Source organism: Primulina eburnea, chromosome 2, assembly GCF_022965805.1.
Source record: "Primulina eburnea isolate SZY01 chromosome 2, ASM2296580v1, whole genome shotgun sequence".
Lineage (NCBI taxonomy): Eukaryota > Viridiplantae > Streptophyta > Magnoliopsida > Lamiales > Gesneriaceae > Primulina > Primulina eburnea.
In genome coordinates, this window is record NC_133102.1 from 20,935,273 (window position 1) to 20,956,676 (window position 21,404).

At 41.8% G+C, this 21,404-nt stretch overlaps 1 protein-coding gene across 1 annotated transcript in view; it reads left to right on the forward strand.

The window, feature by feature from the left end:
- The window catches only part of LOC140824165 (uncharacterized), a 51,477-nt gene extending 30,407 nt beyond the window's left edge, over window positions 1-21,070 (forward strand). Inside the window, 5 exon segments of the mRNA XM_073185762.1 lie at window positions 19,103-19,181; window positions 19,267-19,591; window positions 19,751-20,218; window positions 20,695-20,804; window positions 20,921-21,070. Of these exon segments, the coding sequence (XP_073041863.1) occupies window positions 19,103-19,181; window positions 19,267-19,591; window positions 19,751-20,218; window positions 20,695-20,804; window positions 20,921-21,070 (1,132 nt within the window).
- The last annotated feature ends 334 nt before the right edge of the window (window positions 21,071-21,404 follow it).

Sequence of the window (21,404 nt, forward strand, 5' to 3'; positions counted from 1 at the left end):
GTGTCTACACATTGCCGTTTCAGATTTGAGGTGACAGGTTTGACATTGAATTCGAGATCTCGACAGACGATTCGACAAGAAAGGTATAATTCATGTGGTCACGGGATTGCACAACTCGATTCAGATTTGTTACGAGTTTCCCTAAATCACATACTAGATTGTTATTACATTGATTATGTAATGTCTTGTTTATTGATTTATATTCGAGTCCTGAGATAGGAGAGATTGGCAGACTTGCCAAAACTAGACGTTTCGGTGTATCGTCGCATAGGAGCAGATTTGCTATATGTGTAGACCCTCGATACAGAGTTGACCGAAGTCTAGGAATAAGACGTACCGTTGCCCCGAGTGGTTGGGTAGGTGACAGACCGTCTTATTCACACCGGGATCCCTAGATTAGAAAAGAGTCGAGTCAAGATTGGAATTGTTGAATACAGATTTGTATTCTACTACATGTTTAGATGTATATTCATGTTACTGGATTTATGTTATGCATTTGTACATGATTTATTACATTGCATGCATCCATGTTTTATACTGGGATATGTTCTCACCGGAGTTATCCGGCTGTTGTCGTGTCTGTATGTGTGCATGGCAACAGGTGGGGCAGGATCGGGGTCACGAGCTAGATGAGAGATGATGATAGCGTGGAGATCTCGGGCATTGCAGATTACTAGTGTTTCCTTATGAAACTTGTACTACTTATGTTTGTAATTGAGATTCGAACACTAGTGTATGATTGTACTAGACAGATATGTATGTACATTATGTTGTTTATTTCAGTTAACGATATGTTATGCTTTATCTATACATTAGAATTAATGTTAAAAGCAAATTTTTGACCCACATTTTCGAACAAAGATCCAATTAAATCCCAAAAGAATAGAGTAGAGCCCGGGTCCCCACAACAGGTGGTATCAGAGCAGTAGGTTCTGTAGACTGAGATAGAATAGAATGAGCGGGGTAGATCGAGTCATCTTCCTTGCTTTTGAGATGCTAGCATGCTTTATTGCTTTCCTATTATATGTTGTGTTGTATTATCTGAATTGATTTACAGCATTTCAAGCCTGAATCAGAACCGATTCTTGATCAGAGGTATATGATCAGAGAAGGGCTGAGACAGATGATATTGGTTGAGTACTAATCAGTTTTATGATCAGATTTATGCCGCCTAGACGAGTGCCACAGCCAGAGCAGGGTAGCACGTCCGGTGTACAGATGGATGTTACCGCTACACCGATGGAGACTTTATTGAAGAGATTCCAGTCTTTCCATCCGCCTACCCTGAAGGGCACCGAGAGTGCAGTAGAGTGCGAGAGTTGGCTCGATGATATCGAGATGCTGTTTGAGTCTTTGGCCTATACTGACGAGCGACGTGTGAAGCTGATAGGGCATCAGATGCAAGAGGTTGCAAAGAGCTGGTGGTTGACTACGAAGAGAGCCTTGGAGCACCGAGGCATTGATATCACGTGGAAAGTTTTCAAAGATGAGTTCTATCAGCGCTTCTTTCCCGTTTCGTACCGGAAAGACAAGGGAGCTGAATTTGCGAATCTGAAGCAGGGACAGTGGAACATCGAGGAGTATGTTGCTAAATTTTCTGCATTGCTACGATTTGCACCGCATGTGGCCGGGAACGACGAGGCAGTGGCCGATCAGTTCATCAACGGGCTGAATCCCGATGTCTTTACTTTGGTGAACACGGGCCGGCCTAGTACTTTTTCAGAGGCACTGAACCGAGCGAAGGGAGCAGAGGCTGGCTTGATCAGGCAGCGAGGAGCTTCCTACGGTGTTCAGGGGCAGAGACCGCCACAGCCTACCACCGTTCAGTTTCCACCCCCTCCTCCTCATTTTGACAGTGGAGCTAGTAGTAGTGGCAAGAAGGAATTTCTAAAGGCTAAAGGCAAACAGTTTAAGAAATCTGGGAGCAGTTCATCGAGTTCGAGTGGATCTTGACAGAGAGGTCAGGGGTCAGAGTATAGTGGCGCATACTGTGGTTCATGCGGAGGGCGACACGCGACGGAGCAATGTCAAGGAGTTCTGGGACGCTGCAACATCTGTAGGCAACCGGGACACTTTGCCAGAGTTTGTCCCCAGAGAGGTGCATCACGATTCCAGAGTACAGGATCATCAGCACCAGCGCCACAGATGGAGAGACAGGCATCCTCTGTACACTCCTTTCAGCCACCCTCTACACAGACCCAGCAGAGGCCAGGAGGTAGTCAGACGGTGAGTCAGCCTCCTCGACAGCAGGCACGTGTTTTTGCCCTGACAGAGGAGCAGGCGCAGGAGGCGCCAGATGACGTCATTGCAGGTAATTGTTTCCTTTGCGGTTATCCTGCATATGTGTTGATAGACACAGGGGCATCGCATACATTCATATCTGAACATTTTGCATTGAGACATGCATTGCCTGTTGAGTCAATGTCGACAGTAGTGTCTATAGCTTCTCCGTTGGGAAGTGGCTTGATATCTGTGACTACTGTTAGACACTGTATGCTTCAGTTTGAGGGGCATGAGATTGATCTTGATTGTGTAGTACTTGGTTTGGCTGATTTTGATTGTATAGTCGGTATAGACATGTTGACCAAGTACAGGGCCACTGTAGATTGTTTCCACAAGATTGTCAGATTCAGACCCGAAATGACAGACGAGTGGAAATTTTACGGCAAGGGTTCCAGATCTCGGATTCCCTTAGTATCTGCTCTGACTATGAGTAGATTGCTTCAGAGAGGAGCAGAGGGCTTTCTCGTATATTCAGTAGATCTACTGAAGTCGAGCCCAGCATTGGCAGATCTGCCAGTGGTTTGCGAGTTTGCAGATATTTTTCCTGATGAGATCCCAGGGTTGCCTCCGATTCGAGAGGTTGATTTCAGCATAGATCTTATGCCTGGTTCTGTTCCTATTTCGAGAGCTCCGTATAGGATGGCACCGATAGAACTGAAAGAGTTGAAAGCACAGTTGGAAGATCTTTTGTCCAAGGGATATATCAGACCCAGTGTATCTCCTTGGGGTGCTCCGGTGCTTTTCGTTCGAAAGAAAGATGGTTCGATGCGACTGTGTATTGATTATAGGCAGCTGAATAAGGCAACAGTGAAGAACAAGTATCCTTTGCCTCGCATCGACGATCTGTTTGATCAGTTACAGGGATCTTCAGTATATTCGAAGATTGATTTGAGATCAGGGTATCATCAGCTCCGAGTTAGAGACGTTGATATTCCGAAGACTGCATTCCGAACCAGGTATGGACATTACGAGTTTGTTGTTATGCCTTTCGGTTTGACGAATGCACCAGCGGTGTTTATGAGTTTGATGAACCGCATTTTTCAGAGATATTTAGATGATTTTGTGATTGTGTTTATTGACGACATTTTGGTGTATTCGAAGAGTTTGACTGAGCATGCAGATCACCTGAGGATTGTATTGAAGACTTTAAGAAAAGAGCAGTTGTATGCCAAACTGTCCAAGTGTGAATTCTGGTTGCGACAGGTTGTCTTCTTGGGGCATATTATATCTGGAGATGGTATTGCGGTAGATCCGAGTAAAGTTGAGGCTGTGATCAGTTGGCCGAGACCGACTTCTGTGCCTGAGATACGCAGTTTCATGGGTCTAGCCGGGTATTATCGACGTTTTATCCGAGATTTCTCCAGTATAGCGAAGCCTATCACCCAGTTGACACAGAAGAATATGCCATTTGTGTGGTCCGAAGATTGTGAAGCCAGTTTTGTAGAGCTGAAGAAGAGGCTGACTAGTGCGCCTGTCTTGACGATTCCTGCAGGTACAGGTGAGTTCGTTGTATACTGTGACGCATCTCACAGAGGGTTAGGATGTGTTCTTATGCAGCGAGGGCACGTGATAGCATACGCCTCTAGACAGCTGAAGCCGCACGAGACTCGTTATCCGATTCATGATCTTGAATTGGCGGCGATTGTGTTTGCACTTAAGATCTGGCGTCATTATCTGTATGGCGAGAAATTTGAGATCTATTCCGATCATAAGAGCTTGAAGTATCTCTTTTCTCAGTCAGAGTTGAACATGAGGCAGCGACGATGGCTTGATCTGCTGAAAGATTTTGATTGCGAGATCAAGTACCATCCAGGAAAGTCGAATGCAGCGGCAGACGCCTTGAGTCGAAAGGTATGTTCTTTGTCCTTGTCGACTATAGGTGTATCGAGTTTAGTAGAAGATTGTTGCTTGTCTGGATTGACATTTAATACAGAGAGTAGACCGTTGCGACTTGCTGCGATTCAGATTGAGCCAGACTTGATTTCGAGGATCAAAGAAGCACAGAGAACTGATCCGAATGTACAGAGATCGATTGATATGGTCAGAGCTGGTCATATCTCAGAATATCAGGTCAGAGATTCTGTTCTGTATGTGCATAACCGCCTAGTGGTGCCAGATGTTTCAGATTTGAGACGACAGATCATGTCGGAGGCACATTGTAGTCGGTTCAGCATTCATCCTGGAGGCAGGAAGATGTACAATGACTTGAAGACACAATTCTGGTGGAAACAGATGAAGACAGACATTGCAGAATTTGTGTCTAGATGTCTGAATTGCCAACAGGTGAAGGCAGAGAGGAAGAAGCCCGGAGGTTTACTTCAGAGTTTGTCTATTCCTGAATGGAAATGGGATCACATTTCCATGGATTTCGTGACGAAGTTACCTCGATCATCCCGGGGCTGTGATTCGATTTGGGTCATCATTGACAGATTGACCAAATCTGCCAGTTTCATTCCGTACAGGATGACCTATCGACACGATCAGATGGCCGAGTTGTATGTCAGAGAGGTCGTCAGATTGCACGGTGTGCCGAAGTCGATCGTATCAGATCGTGATCCACGATTCACTTCTCACTTTGGCACAGTTTGCAGCAGGCTTTGGGTACGACTTTACACCTGAGCACTGCTTATCATCCCCAGACAGACGGACAGTCAGAGCGGACTATCCAGACTCTAGAGGACATGCTGAGAGCTGTAGTACTAGATTTTGGTACTAGTTGGCAAGACTCATTGCCGTTGTGTGAATTTTCATACAACAACAGCTATCAGACGAGCATAGAGATGGCACCGTTCGAAGCTTTATACGGAAAGAAGTGCAGATCTCCGTTGTACTGGGATGATATTTCTGAGGTACCAGAGTTAGGGCCTGATATGATTCGTGAGATGACAGAAAAAGTGAAGATCATTCAGAAACGAATGAAGACGGCACAGGATAGGCAAGCGAAGTACGCCAATATTAGACGTAGACCGTTAGTATTCGAACAGGGAGACAGAGTATTTTTGAAGATTTCACCTTTCAGAGGCGTTGTCAGATTTGGCAAGCGAGGAAAGTTGTCTCCTAGATACGTCGGTCCGTATGAGATTCTTGAGAAAATTGGCGATCGAGCTTACAGACTTGCTCTTCCTCCTTCACTATCCGGTATACATGATGTTTTTCACGTGTCGATGTTACGCAAATATATGCCGGATGATTCTCATGTCATTCAACCTGATGAAGCCGAGCTGGATCAGACCTTGAGCTACGTTGAAAGACCGATGCAGATTCTTGATCGGAAAGAAAAGAAGCTCAGGACAAAGACTATTCCGTTAGTGAAGATTCAATGGAGTCGTCATGGCATCGAGGAAGCAACTTGGGAGACAGAGTCTGAGATGAGACAGAGGCATCCCGAGCTATTCCTATGATGTGAGTCTTTCTTTCCGTTTTGATTTTACTGTTTTGGGTATACTAGTGTGATTACTGGTTTATAAGTTCGAGGACGAACTATTGTCTAAGAGGGGGAGAAATGTAAGGCTCGAGAATTATCAACTGGCATTGATGCTAGACTCATAGAAGTAAGAATGCATGACGTTTAAATGAGATTTTGAGCAGCAGGGCCGAAACCACATCGCACCCGCGGTGTTAAGACTACCGCCCCCTGCGGTGTAGGTGATAGAAAATTGGGAGATTTTTCGAAGTAACACCGCACCCGCGGTGCGCGCACGACCGCACCCGCGGTGCTGAGACCGCACCCGCGGCGGTGCAAGCGCCGCACCCGCGGTGCGTGAATTTCCGAAAATGATAGGGCTGCCGAGAGCTTAGCGCACCCGCACCCTTACACTGCCGCACCCGCGGTAATGCGTGTCATGTGCCAAACATGAACACTCGTCCCTTTGCATGCAATATAGATTATGTGTCTTCATTTCCTTGCATTGCATCTTCTGAGAGCCGAGGGAATTCAAGGAGGAAGCTTTCACTTCTTTTGATTTTCAACTTGAGAGTTTGCATGATTTAGCCATCCGAATTTTGTTCCGAGTTAAGATTTGCGATCCTTACAGCGTTGGCTACGAAAGGATGTAAGTATTGTTCATTTCCAGCATGTCTCGATATGTATGTGCTGGGGGAATTCAGATTTGAGTTAGAATATGTGTTCTTGATATATAGAGCATAGTATATTCGTTGTCGGATCGATTTTCAGACACCGTATGTTATTGGCTCGATTTTCAGCATGTATTGTATTGAGAATATGCAGATTTATAGTGATGTTAGATGAGATTATGAGTTGTGGCTATAGTATATATTGTTTTGTTGAGATTGAGTTGATCGGTATTGCGAGAATACGCTGTTATGCCGTAGATTTGTACCGAGATTTATTATTGATTGGCATATATGTTGCTTTGAGTTAGAGATTGATATTGGGTGTCTACACATTGCCGTTTCAGATTTGAGGTGACAGGTTTGACATTGAATTCGAGATCTCGACAGACGATTCGACAAGAAAGGTATAATTCATGTGGTCACGGGATTGCACAACTCGATTCAGATTTGTTACGAGTTTCCCTAAATCACATACTAGATTGTTATTACATTGATTATGTAATGTCTTGTTTATTGATTTATATTCGAGTCCTGAGATAGGAGAGATTGGCAGACTTGCCAAAACTAGACGTTTCGGTGTATCGTCGCATAGGAGCAGATTTGCTATATGTGTAGACCCTCGATACAGAGTTGACCGAAGTCTAGGAATAAGACGTACCGTTGCCCCGAGTGGTTGGGTAGGTGACAGACCGTCTTATTCACACCGGGATCCCTAGATTAGAAAAGAGTCGAGTCAAGATTGGAATTGTTGAATACAGATTTGTATTCTACTACATGTTTAGATGTATATTCATGTTACTGGATTTATGTTATGCATTTGTACATGATTTATTACATTGCATGCATCCATGTTTTATACTGGGATATGTTCTCACCGGAGTTATCCGGCTGTTGTCGTGTCTGTATGTGTGCATGGCAACAGGTGGGGCAGGATCGGGGTCACGAGCTAGATGAGAGATGATGATAGCGTGGAGATCTCGGGCATTGCAGATTACTAGTGTTTCCTTATGAAACTTGTACTACTTATGTTTGTAATTGAGATTCGAACACTAGTGTATGATTGTACTAGACAGATATGTATGTACATTATGTTGTTTATTTCAGTTAACGATATGTTATGCTTTATCTATACATTAGAATTAATGTTAAAAGCAAATTTTTGACCCACATTTTCGAACAAAGATCCAATTAAATCCCAAAAGAATAGAGTAGAGCCCGGGTCCCCACAAGTAGTGCGGGAATTTGCTGATATTTTTCCAGATGAAATCCCAGGATTACCTCCGGTTCGTGAGGTAGATTTCAGTATTGATCTTACACCAGGTACCGTCCCTATTTCGAGAGCTCCATATAGGATGGCACCCATCGAACTCAAAGAACTGAAAGCACAGTTGGAAGATTTGCTAGCCAAGGGATATATCAGGCCTAGTGTATCTCCTTGGGGTGCTCCAGTGCTATTTGTGCGAAAGAAAGATGGATCGATGCGGCTGTGTATCGATTACAGGCAACTGAATAAGGCCACGATAAAGAATAAATATCCATTGCCTAGAATTGATGATCTATTTGATCAACTACAAGGATCGTCTGTATATTCCAAGATTGATTTACGATCCGGATATCATCAGCTTCGAGTTCGAGATGTAGACATACCGAAGACAGCATTTCGAACCAGGTATGGGCATTACGAATTCATTGTTATGCCTTTTGGTTTGACAAATGCTCCGGCGGTATTCATGGGCTTGATGAATCAAATCTTTCAGAGGTATTTGGATGATTTTGTTATTGTCTTTATCGATGATATTTTGGTGTATTCTAAGAACAGGATTGAGCATGCAAAACATCTCAGAATTGTGTTGCAAACACTGAGAAATGAGAAATTGTATGCCAAATTGTCAAAGTGCGAATTTTGGTTGAACCGAGTTGTCTTTTTGGGACATATCATATCGGGAGATGGTATCTCCGTAGATCCGAGTAAAGTGGAAGCTGTGATTAGTTGGCCGAGACCGACTTCTGTACCTGAAATACGCAGTTTCATGGGTCTCGCGGGATACTATAGACGATTCATCCAAGATTTCTCCCGTATTGCGAAGTCCAATTACGCAATTGACACAGAAGAATGCACCGTTCTTATGGTCTGAGGAGTGTGAGTCTAGCTTTTTGGAATTGAAGAAGAGGCTGACCAGCGCACCTGTCCTGATGATTCCTTCAGGTATGGGTAATTTTGTTGTATATTGTGATGCTTCTCACAGAGGTTTGGGATGTATTCTTATGCAGCGAGGGCATGTGGTTGCATATGCCTCGAGACAATTGAAGACTCACGAGACGCGATACCCCATTCATGATCTTGAATTGGCGGCTATTGTATTTGCGCTGAAGATCTGGCGCCATTATCTTTATGGCGAGAAATTCGAGATCTATTCAGACCACAAAAGCTTAAAGTACTTGTTTTCTCAGTCGGAGTTGAATATGCGACAGCGTAGATGGCTTGATCTGTTAAAAGATTTTGATTGCGAGATCAAATATTACCCGGGAAAGTCAAATGCAGCGGCAGACGCCTTGAGTCGAAAGGTATGTGCCTTATCCTTATCGACGATAGGTGTTACGAAACTCGTTGAAAATTGCTGTTTTGCTGGATTAGAATTTGATACAGATAGGAAGCCACTACGACTTGCTACTATTCAAGTCGAGCCAAACTTGATCAGAAGAATAAAAGAAGCACAAAGAACAGATCAGAATGTGCAGAGATCGATTCAGATGGTCAGGACAGGACACGTATCAGAATATCGGGTGCGGGAGAATGTGTTGTACGTAAATAACCGTCTGGTGGTGCCGGATGTTTCAGAGTTGAGACATCAGATTATGTCTGAAGCACATTGTAGTCGGTTTAGTATTCATCCTGGTGGCCGAAAGATGTACAATGATCTGAAGACACAGTTCTGGTGGAAGCAGATGAAGTCAGACATTGCGGAATTTGTATCTAAATGCTTGAATTGCCAACAAGTGAAGGCCGAGAGGAAGAAGCCAGGAGGGTTACTTCAGAGTTTGTCTATTCCTGAATGGAAATGGGACCACATCTCCATGGATTTTGTGACAAAGTTACCCCGATCTTCTCGAGGCTGCGATGCGATTTGGGTCGTTATCGACCGACTGACCAAATCAGCTTGTTTTATTCCGTATAGAATGACTTACAGACATGATCAAATGGCGGAGATATATGTTCGAGAGGTAGTCAAATTACATGGTGTGCCGAAGTCTATCGTATCAGATCGTGATCCACGATTCACTTCACACTTTTGGCACAGTTTACAGCAGGCCTTAGGTACGACTTTACACCTGAGTACTGCTTATCATCCTCAGACAGACGGACAGTCAGAGCGGACTATCCAGACATTAGAGGATATGTTGAGAGCCGTAGTACTAGACTTTGGTACTAGTTGGCAAGATTCCCTACCTCTTTGTGAATTCTCATATAATAACAGCTATCAGACGAGCATTGAGATGGCACCGTTTGAAGCGTTATATGGCAAGAAGTGCAGATCTCCGCTATACTGGGATGATATCTCAGAAGTACCAGAACTGGGGCCAGATATGATTCGTGACATGACAGAGAAGGTGAAACTCATTCAGAAGAGGATGAAGACAGCACAGGATAGGCAAGCCAAATACGCCAATATCAGACGTAGACCGTTAGTATTTGAGGCAGGAGATAGAGTATTCTTAAAGATTTCTCCATTCAGAGGCGTTGTTCGATTTGGTAAACGCGGGAAACTATCTCCTCGATACATTGGTCCTTACGAGATTCTTGAAAAGATTGGGGATCGAGCTTATCGACTTGCCCTTCCTCCTTCTCTATCCGGAATACATGACGTGTTTCATGTATCAATGTTACGAAAATATATGCCAGATGTTTCTCATGTCATTCAACCTGACGAAGCTGAACTTGATCAGACTGTTGAGCTATGTGGAACAACCGATACAGATTCTTGATCGGAAAAATAAGCAACTCAGAACGAAGATTATTCCACTTGTGAAAGTTCAGTGGAGTCGTCATGGCATCGAAGAAGCGACTTGGGAGACAGAAGCCAGCATGAGACAGAAACACCCCGAGTTATTTCAATGATGTGAGTATTTATCCAGTTTTAGATGATAATGCTGTTTTAAATACTCTAATTGATTTATATCAAGTTCGAGGACGAACTTATGTCTTAGAGGGGGAGAAATGTAATGCCCAAGATTTTATAACACGTTAGTTTGAGATATGAATGCAACTAGATTATGTTGAGATTTAAAAGTTAAATATGTAAATTTTTGGGCGAAAGTGACTCGCCCGGGCGGACGCTTTTGACGCCCGAGCGAGAATGCCTCGGAGAAGGGTCGAGAGTCACTCGCCCGGGCGGATGTTTTTGACCGCCCGAGCGAGGCTGCTGGAATGGGCGAAGGCCGAGAGTTGTTCGCCCGGGCGGACGTTTTTGCTCGCCCGAGCGAGCGTGTAAATTAGTCCAGGGCCGAGAGTTTCTCGCCCGGGCGGAAATTTATGTCCGCCCGAGCGAGAGCCGTGTACAACCAAGGATTTGCCATGTGTACGAAAACATGCAAAGTATATATATAGATTGGCCTCGAAATTCCCTTCATTCAGCAACAGAAATCGTGATTTCAGAGGAAGAAGAGCTTCCAACTTTCTTCAAGGCTTTGTATTGTGATTTTTTCAAGTTTTAGCCACCCAAACTTTAATCCGATTTTAGGGTTGAACTCCTCTCTTTATTTGCTACAAGTTGATGTAAGTATTGTTCAATTCTAGCATGTTTTGAGAGTTACATATTGGGGAAATGCTGATATGCTTATATATATGTGTTCTTGAGAGAATTGTTATCGTAGAAACGCAATCAGATCGAAGAACGGATATCGTATGTTATTATTATGATTTTTCAGCATGTATAGAAGGAAGTATATGCAGATTTTGAGATCTTGTCTTGGATATGGTGATGATTATGAATTGAGGAATGATACAATTTTGATTAGGGAGAATTGGATTGACCGGTATCGAGAAATACACCGTTATGCCGTCAATGGTGTTGAAATGTACTAGTGAATTGATAGTATATGTATTGATTGGGTTAGGAATTGATGAAACACATATTACGTTGCTATTTCAGATTGGTGTCGACGACTTTGACATCGAGTAATTGGCATCGACAGATAGTGTGCGACGAAAGGTATAAGTCATGTTTTGTTTGGGGAGATGTAACTCAAATAAGATATTATTTGAGTTTCCCAACCAAAATCACATACGAGTATTATTAAATATTTTGTAACATGTTTATGAATTGTGTATAGCATTATATTCAATCTTTTAACATGTTATGCTTTGATTTCAGAATTGTATTCAAGCATGTATGATCAGTATGATATTCAGCCATGAATATGATTATACGTTGTTTACATATTGATATTCATTGCATTTGAGATAGGAGAGTCTTTGACAGGCATTGTCAAATATCTAGACGTTTCGGTGTATCTCAGCATAGGAGTAGGCATTACTCTTATTGCCGCTGTTGATACAGCTCAGACCGAAGTCTAGGAATGAGACGTACATTACCCCGATTGGAGGGTAGGTAGTGACGTCTTATTCACCTCGGGATCCCTAGAGTTCTAGTCGAGTCGAGTCCAGACATGGTTTGATTCGCATTGCATTGCATGTGCATATGATGTCATTCATGATAACATGTTTCATGTTTAATTGATTATATGCATGTATACATGTTTATACTGGGATTTGTTCTCACCGGTTTTCCGGCTGTTGTTATGTCTGTATGTGTGCATAACAACAGGTGGGGCAGGATCTGGGTCACGCAGAGGATGAGAGATGGACATAGCATGGTGATCTCGGGCTTAGCAAAAAAACTAGTAGTTGTACTTTGACATGTACTGTATTTTATTACTAGTTGTTCAGAGTAGTTGGAACAAGACATATTGTACCTTATGTTTGTATTTTAAATAAGGCATGTATGTTGTTTATATACCTTAGATTTAATATTAAAAAGCGAAAAATTTGACCCACTTTTATATTAACGATTCATTTTATCCCAAAGACAAAGTTAGAACCCGGGTCCCCACATGTTAAGGGCCGTCGTGCTAGATTTCGGCATTGGTTGGCAAGATTCCCTACCTCTCTGTGAGTTTTCTTACAATAATAGCTATCAGACGAGTATCGAGATGGCACCGTTTGAAGCTTTGTATGGCAAGAAGTGTAGATCTCCGCTATACTGGGATGACGTTTCAGAGGTGCCAGAACTGGGGCCAGATATGATTCGCGACATGACAGAAAAGGTGAAACTCATTCAGAAGAGGATGAAGACAGCACAAGATCGACAAGCAAAGTATGCCAATATCAGGCGTAGACCGTTAGTATTTGAGGCAGGAGATAGAGTATTCTTGAAGATTTCTCCATTCAGAGGCGTTGTTCGATTTGGCAAACGCGGGAAACTATCTCCTCGATACATTGGTCCTTACGAGATTCTTGAGAAGATTGGCGATCGAGCTTATCGACTTGCACTTCCTCCTTCTCTATCCGGAATACATGACGTGTTTCATGTATACAATGTTGCGAAGATATATGCCAGATGTTTCTCATGTCATTCAACCTGACGAAGCTGAACTTGATCAGACTTTGAGCTACGTGGAACAACCGATACAGATTCTTGATCGGAAAGAAAAGAAACTCAGAACGAAGATTATTCCACTTGTGAAAGTTCAGTGGAGTCGTCATGGCATCGAAGAAGCGACATGGGAGACAGAAGCAACCATGCGAAAGAAACACCCCGAGTTATTTATATGATGTAAGTATTTAGTCAGTTTTTGATTTTAATACTGTCTTAAATACTTTAACTGATTTATTTCAAGTTCGAGGACGAACTTAGGTCTTAGAGGGGGAGAAATGTAATGCCCAGAACACCGAGTGATCATTCTGAATGAATAGATATGCTATGAATAATGGGCATAGAGATAAGAAATAAGAGATGGAGAAGTTTGGCTTGAAATGTAGAATTATGCAATAATAATTCGAAGCCATACCGCACCTGCGGTATAAGACAGCACCGCACCCGCGGTGTAAAGAGGGAAAATAAGATTTGGTGCGAAGCAAGACCGCACCCGCGGTCTTAACCATACCGCACCCGCGGTGTAAATACCGTAGGGGTATCGCACCCGCGGTCCCAACTGTACTGCACCCGCGGTCGATGCATTATGGAAAATACTGGAACTGCCGTGGGCACAGCGCACCCGCGCTCTTAAGGGCACCGCACCCGCGGTCATGCGTGGCTTATGAAGAATGAGCCATGTGTTATAAATCATGCAAAGTATATATAGAGCTGGCTTCATTTCATTCTTGCTCAGATAACACGGCCGAGAGAAAGGGAGAAAAGGGAAGAAGGATAGTTCTTGCTCTTGAATTTAGATTTCGCATGATTGAGCCATCCGATTTTAAATCCGAGAGTAGATTATTGATCCTTGCATCGACGGCTACAAAGTGATGTAAGTTTCATTTAATTTCAACAGGTTTCAAAATTCAGATGTTTGGGAAATTAGAATATGATAGTTATATTGTGTTCTTGACGTATTGAGCATGATATATTTGTAAACGGATCAAAGAAATGATATCATATGTATTTCCTATGAATTTCAGTATGATTTATGAATTATTGGGATAGAATTATTGTGTTTTGGATGAATATTGTATTGGATTATGATTGAGAATAAGATAGTGTTGATATCTGTTGAGAATTTGATTGACCGGTGTCGAGAATTACGTTGTTATGTCGTCGAAATGTATTGAGATTACGTAGTGACTTGGATATATGTTGGTTTAGATTAGAAATTGATAGAGTGCGTATCAACATTTACATTTCAGATTCAATTTGGCGACCGTGACAGCGATTCTACGACGAAAGGTATAGTACATGTTTTGTTTGGGGAATCATGACTCAAATGAGATCACATTTGAGTTTCCCAACCAAAATCACATACTTGTTTTATTGTTTATACCTTGATATGATTATGATTGTTATAGATTTGTTTATAGAACTTGTATGCAGATCTTGCTATGCTTCGTTTACAGATCATGTAGCATTGCATTATGCTTGTTTACAGATTTTGTATTCATGCATTAAGATAGGGCAGTCTGGAGATCAGGCAGACTACTAGATGTTCGGCGATATCACAGCTTAGGGGAAGATCACCGCCCCTATTGTAGACGCGGATACAGATCAGGCCGAAATCTAGGAATAAGACGTACAACACCACGATTGGTAGGGTAGGTGACAGACAGTGACGTCTTATTCACAACGGGATCCCTAGAGTTTTTAGTCGAGTCGCATCTAGACATGATTAGACTCGCATTGCATGATTATATATGAATGACATTCATATTAGCATGTTTCATGTTTTAGATTGTTTTATTGCATGTATACATGTTTATACTGGGATTTGTTCTCACCGGTTTTCCGGCTGTTGTTATGTCTGTATGTGTGCATAACAACAGGTGGGGCAGGATCTGGGTCACGACAGAGATGAGCGATGGACATAGCGTGGAGATCACGGGCGTAGCAGATGGACCAGTAGTTGTCTTTTATTATGTACTGTCTTTTAATACATGGTCAGTTGAGTACATACAGAATAAGACATGCATATTATGTTTGTATGTTGTAAAATAAATAAAGAACTGATGTTGTTTAGTTACATTTGAGTTAATGTAAAAAGCGAAAATTTGACCCACTTTTTATATTAATGATCCATTTAATCCCAAGAAAAAGAATTAGAGCCCGGGTCCCCACATGCATAGGTACCATGTCACACAAAACCTCATCCACATACTTCCCAATTGAAAAGGACACTAGAACTTGCCTATTCACTCTCACCTCCGCACAATCGTTCAACCATTGAAGCTTATATGGTTGAGGATGTTTTATTGTAGGCAATCCCAATTTCTCAACCATCTCAAAGCTAGCCACATTGGTGCAACTTCCCCCATCTATGATTACATTGCACACCTTACCACTCACAAAACATCTAGTGTGAAACAAGTTCTCCCTTTGGTTAATCTCCTCATCTTTGACTTGGGTACTCATGATTCGCCTAGTCACTAGAGCTTCTCCTACAACCGCCCCATATCCCTCATCGGGATCCTCCAACTCCGACATATCATCATCACTACCCTCGCCATCCCCCTCACTTTGAGACTCATATTCACCATAATCATTCAAAAACATGGCTCTCTTATTAGGACACTCACTAGCAATATGGCCCAACCCTTGACATCTAAAACATTTTGTATCTCTAGAACGAGTAGTAGGAATTTCATATTTACCTTGTACTCCATGTCTAGGTGCCTCTTGCTTTGGTTCAAACTTAGGCTTGGTCACCACTTTGCTATCATCTCGCTTGGCCGCATGTGGTCGCCAAGAAGAAGATGCACCTCCGGTTTGATTGGTGCGGCCAACTCCTCGCCTCTTGAGTTGTTGCTCCACTTTAATGGCCATTTGCACCATCTCTAGATCTAAGTAGTGTCGAAGCTCCACTTGATCTTGAATCTCCCTGTTCAAGCCACAAAGAAAACGAGCCATAGTTGCTTCATTATCCTCCTCAGTATTTGCCCTAATCATGAGTACTTCCATCTCCTTATAGTAGTCCTCAACACTCTTCAACCCTTGCTTCAAAGTTTGTAACCTCTTAAACATCTCCCTATAATAGTGGTTAGGCACAAACCTCTTCCTCATTACACTCTTCATCTCATCCCAAGATTCAATGGGTCTCTCATTATACTTTCTTTTAGTGGTCACTAATTGATCCCACCAAATGAGAGCATAGTCTAAGAATTCAACCACCGCCAACCTCACCTTCTTTTGTTCGGAGTAGTGGTGACATGCAAATACGAACTCTACCCTCTTTTCCCATTCTAGGTACGCCTCCGGGTCAGATTTCCCATGGAATGAAGGGATTTTCATCTTAATGCAACCCATGTGACCATCTTCCCTAGTCTCCTCATACCTACCCCTCATAGCTTCTCTTCTTCCTCTCCCAAATCCTCTATCTCTTCCATTCCTACCCCAATTCTCATTTTGACTCTCATCGCCTCCTCCTAGATCATACTCCTCGTCATCTCTACCCAAATCCTTAGGCTTAGGTTTACCCCCACTAACACTAACCTCAAGTTTACCCAACCTCTCATGCAACGACTCCATTTGGGTCGTCATCACCCTACTAAAATCCCCAAACAACGCATCCATTTGGGCCTTAGACACCCCCGAATTCGAACTATCTCCTACCTCCCTCTCCATTTAATTTCAAATTTGTACCTGAAAGAAAAGGTTAGTAGAAATAAAATAATCCTCACCCAAATGCTCACGGTCACTCCAAAGAAATTCACTCGTTTTTTTTTCCCTCACAATTTTGTTTGCTCACAACAAATACTCACCGTTCACTCCAAAGAAAAGTCACTCGCACTCAAGTGTATCACTCGAATTTTGAAAGCTCTCTTGGAAGTGCTCAAGCTTTGTATTGTGGGTATATCAAACAATCGAAGTTCAAACTTGTGAACAAATGCGACCGACTCACTTGGACTGTATAGACAAGAAATTCGAATAGGGAAATTTTTTTTTTGTTTTTTTTTTTGACTTTGAGAGGCAATTGAATATGACTCTCTAAAGGGAATAGAACAATATATCAAAAAGAAATAATGGTGAATTTTCGGAATTTTTTTTTTTTTTTTTTTGAGTACTACTCGAAAATCCCAAAAAAAAAAGTCACCAACAAATTTCGAGAATCATAGATTCACGAAAAAAATTACGAAGAACGATAGAACAAAACAGATCTGATAATAACGATGAAATAATACAGATCTGCAATTTAAGAACAAGATAATTTACTTGAATTCAATAAACCTAAAGCTCTGATACCAAATGATATGAATCTTGATACGAATAAATAGCAAACACGATTAAAAGTGAATCGCACCCTCTATTCAATTACAATTACAAGACGCGTGTGTTTTTCCGATCTTTTGATTCAAGTATTGTGTGATATTCACCTTTAAAATAGCAAGAGTTTAGCTACAAATAAACACGAGGATAAACAATCGAAAACTATACGAACCTTCGAAGAACTTTGCCTACGACAATCCGCACAAGCAACGACCGACAAACGCCACAAAGTTAAAAACTTTGATAAGTTTGATTTTTGATTTAACAAAGCTTGGCTTTGAAAAGTTGAGAGAAAAATCTCACAAGTTTGATAAACTCAAAATAATATGTGTATTGTGTGTAAAAATTCGTCCAATATATGTCTTATATCAAAAGATACCATGAAATCTAGTTTCCTAACAAAATAAAACTCTAAAAAAGGTAATTTTGTCACGCAGAAACACTAGGCACGGACCCCGTGCAGACCTCCGTGTCTGGGTCCGTGTACATACTGTAACTCATCTTCAGTCGGGATCGAAGGACACGGACCCCGTGCTCACCTCCGTGTACGGGTCCGTGTAGGCACTGTCTTCGCCAATAACATAGGGCACGGACCCCATGCCTGGGTCCGTCTTCAGGTCCGTACAGGCACTGGAAAAGCTCAACTCAGGTTGTAAAGGACACGGACCTCGTGTGTAGGTCCGTGTGCAGGTCCGTCCAGACTCGGTCAGCTCCCCCAATGCTTGAATGACATTCCGTTGGCCTCCAAGCGTACTCCCATGCATCACGACCCCTTTAGGCTTGTTCATGACTCCTAATAGTGCCTCCTTGAATCTCTTTAGTCGACCCCTCGTAATTGGTCCCTCCGGCAACTGCAAAGGATCCCATGCTTTCCTTGGGACGTCCACGTTCGCATCATCTTGTGTTGAGTTAATAAGAGTTTCAGTAATCAAAGGATAAGTCCTGCTGAAGTGGGTGTGTACAAGTGTTGTACTGTAAAATCCAAAATCTTTTAGTGATACCTTCTGGAAACAGAAGAAGGGGGGACGTAGAAGATTTTATCTTCGAACTTCCATAAACAACTACTGTTCTACTGTCTACTGTTATTACTGTTTTCACCATACTCCATTGGATTGTTTCCGCACTTCTTATTGTGATCTGCTGGACGTAATCTTGAACAAGAACAGCTACAATCTATAACAGGATTCTAGCACCTGTTGCAAAATCTATCAGTACAGGAAAGAGTTTATTCACCCCCCACCTCTAAACTCTTCATCGATCCCCAACAAGTGGTATCAGAGAAGATTTCTCTTGTTCTGAAATATTTACAAACAGTTATGGCACATTTCAGCAAGGTTCCTATGTTCTCAATAGAAGACTTTGATGATTGGAAAATCCGTATTCAAGCTCATCTTGCAGCCCAAGATGATGACATGTGGTATGCCATCATATAAGGTCCATTAAAGATTTTAAAGCCTAACACAGTTGTTGCTGTTACTGTTGGTGCACCGCAAATGGTTGTAAAACCAAGAAGCAAATGGACTGGCGAAAATAAGAAGAAAACCAATCTCGACAACGTCGCGAAGGACATTCTTTATAAAACTCTTGATAAGAACACCTTTCAGCAAAATCAAGATGTGTTCTACCGCGAAAGAAATTTGGGAAAAGCTCATTCAAATATGTGAAGGAAATAAGCAGACAAAGGAAAATAAACTGTCTGTAGCAATGCAGAAGTTTGAAAATCTGAAAATGAAAGCTGGAGAAACTCTAAATGAGTTTGATGAACGGTTGAGCAGCCTGGTTAATGAATTAGCAGCTATCGGGAAAGAGCATGGAAATAGAGAAGTAGCACTCAAGGTGAAGAGATTTACCCAGGTAATGAGACGTCAAAACAATGGCTATGATAGTTTTTAAAGATCTAAAAAAGTTAGAGCTACATGACTTATTCGCTGACTTGAAGGCTTATGAGGTCGAATTGGAAGTAAGAAGCGAAGAAGAGCCCTCTACAAATCTACCAACCAAAGCTCTTGCTTCCACTATTGCTACTATTGCTACTGTTTCCGCTACTGCTACAGCTGCTTCAACAGCATCACCATCTTCCATTATTGAGAGCACTACTGAAAAGACTGCTGTAAAGATCAACAATGATGCTATGTCTCTCTTTGTGAAGAAATTCTCCAGATTTATGAAAAAGAATCACCGTGCTTACCAAAGTCCTAATCGGAACTTCAAGAAGGATTTACCACCACCTGGTGATATGGCGTGCTTGAACTGTGGAAAGATTGGTCACTTTATTGCTGATTGTCCAAAGCCCAAGAAAGATGACCAGAAGAAGAAAGAATACAAAAGTAATGACAAGAAGTTCAGAAGAGACCGCAAAGCTATGATTGCTGAGGAAAGCAAGTCTAAATGGGCGGATTCTATTTCTGAGTCCTCTGACTCAGAAATTCATTCTAGTGAAAGTGATTCAGAAGAGATCAAATATCTTATGGCGGATGTAGAACCAACCTCGACATATGGAGAGGAACTTGACTTTGACTCTGACAAATTTACACGAACTGATTTGATTAAAGCACTGCATGACATGGTGGAAGAGTACTCAAGACTTTATCAGTCATTCGAGGAAGTTAAAACTGAAAATCAAAACTCAAAAAATCAAGTCAGTGAGTTCACTTGTTTGCAAGAGAATAGCTGCAATGATTTAAAAGTTGAGATGAATAAGTTGAGAAATGAAAATGAAAGAGTAAATGCAGATTACCAGACAATGAGATCTGAAAATCAGAAGCTGTCTGTTCTGGTAAATGCATGGAACAAGTCTTCTGTTTCTTTAGAGAAGATGCAAGAGTTGCAGAAGCAATCCGGTGACAGAAGTGGTCTCGGATTCAGCAATAATGAAAGCACTTCTGAAACCAGTACCAAGCCATAACTGGATAAAGGCAAAGGAAAATTCATTCGTTTTGTCAAATCCAGTGTGGTATATTAACCTAAAGTATCAACTGTTCGAGTTGAAAGGAATGTAAATCAGATGAACAGAAGAAATCATTATGGTCTGGGTTATGTTGAACCTAAGGCTAGAGTTCACCAGAGTGCTGGATCCAGTAGAGGATTCAACTCAAGAGGACAACCCCCTATGAAGGTTGAAAACTACCAATACTATAATTCTAGACCTGTTCAGAAGAGATACAGGCCAGACAACACAAACAGAAGGGAAGAACAACATTCAAATATTCATACTGTTAGAAAATAACTGACCTTCTGTTTCACACACCTCTTTGGATACCCGAAGTACAAGTTCACCAAGAATTGTACAAATGTGGGTCCCTAAAGGACTGATAAGGCTTGGACCCAAATAGATTTGGGTACCAGATACTAAAATTTGTGTTTGCAGGAACAATAGAAGAAAATCAGAATCAGCAGCTCCACATGGTATCTGGACAGTGGATGCTCAAGACACATGAGTGGACAGAAAAATTTACTATGGTAAAACCGTGGGTAAGGGTAAGATTATCCATGGTAACATAACTATTAATGATGTAATACTGGTTGAGAATCTATGTTATAATTTGATTAGCATTAGTCAACTGTGTGATAATGGTTATTCTGTAGCTTTTCAGAAGCACATATGCATAGTTAAAGATTCTGCGGAGTCTACTGTATTAATTGGAAAGAGAGAAGGCAACACCTACAAAGTTTCATGGAACTTGAATCATGCTACTGTTCCTACATGTTTAGTTGCCTATCTTACTGATAAGAATTGGCTCTAGTAGAAGAGATCGAATCACCTGAATTTCAAGTCGATAAATAGTCTCAACAAGCAGAACATAGTTGATGGATTGCCCAATATTAGCTTTGTTAAGAATCATGTTTATTTTGCATGTCAACTTGGAAAGCAGGTGAGATCTAGCTTCACGAATAAAGGTAGTAAATCAACTTCAAGGTGTTTTGAATTATTGCATATGGACCTGTTTGGTCCAATCCCTATCATGAGCTTAGGGGGAATGAAGTATACACTTGTTGTCATTGATGATTTTTCGAGATTTACATGGGTAATATTTCTTACTGGAAAAGATCAAACTAGTAGTCTACTGATCAAGCTTC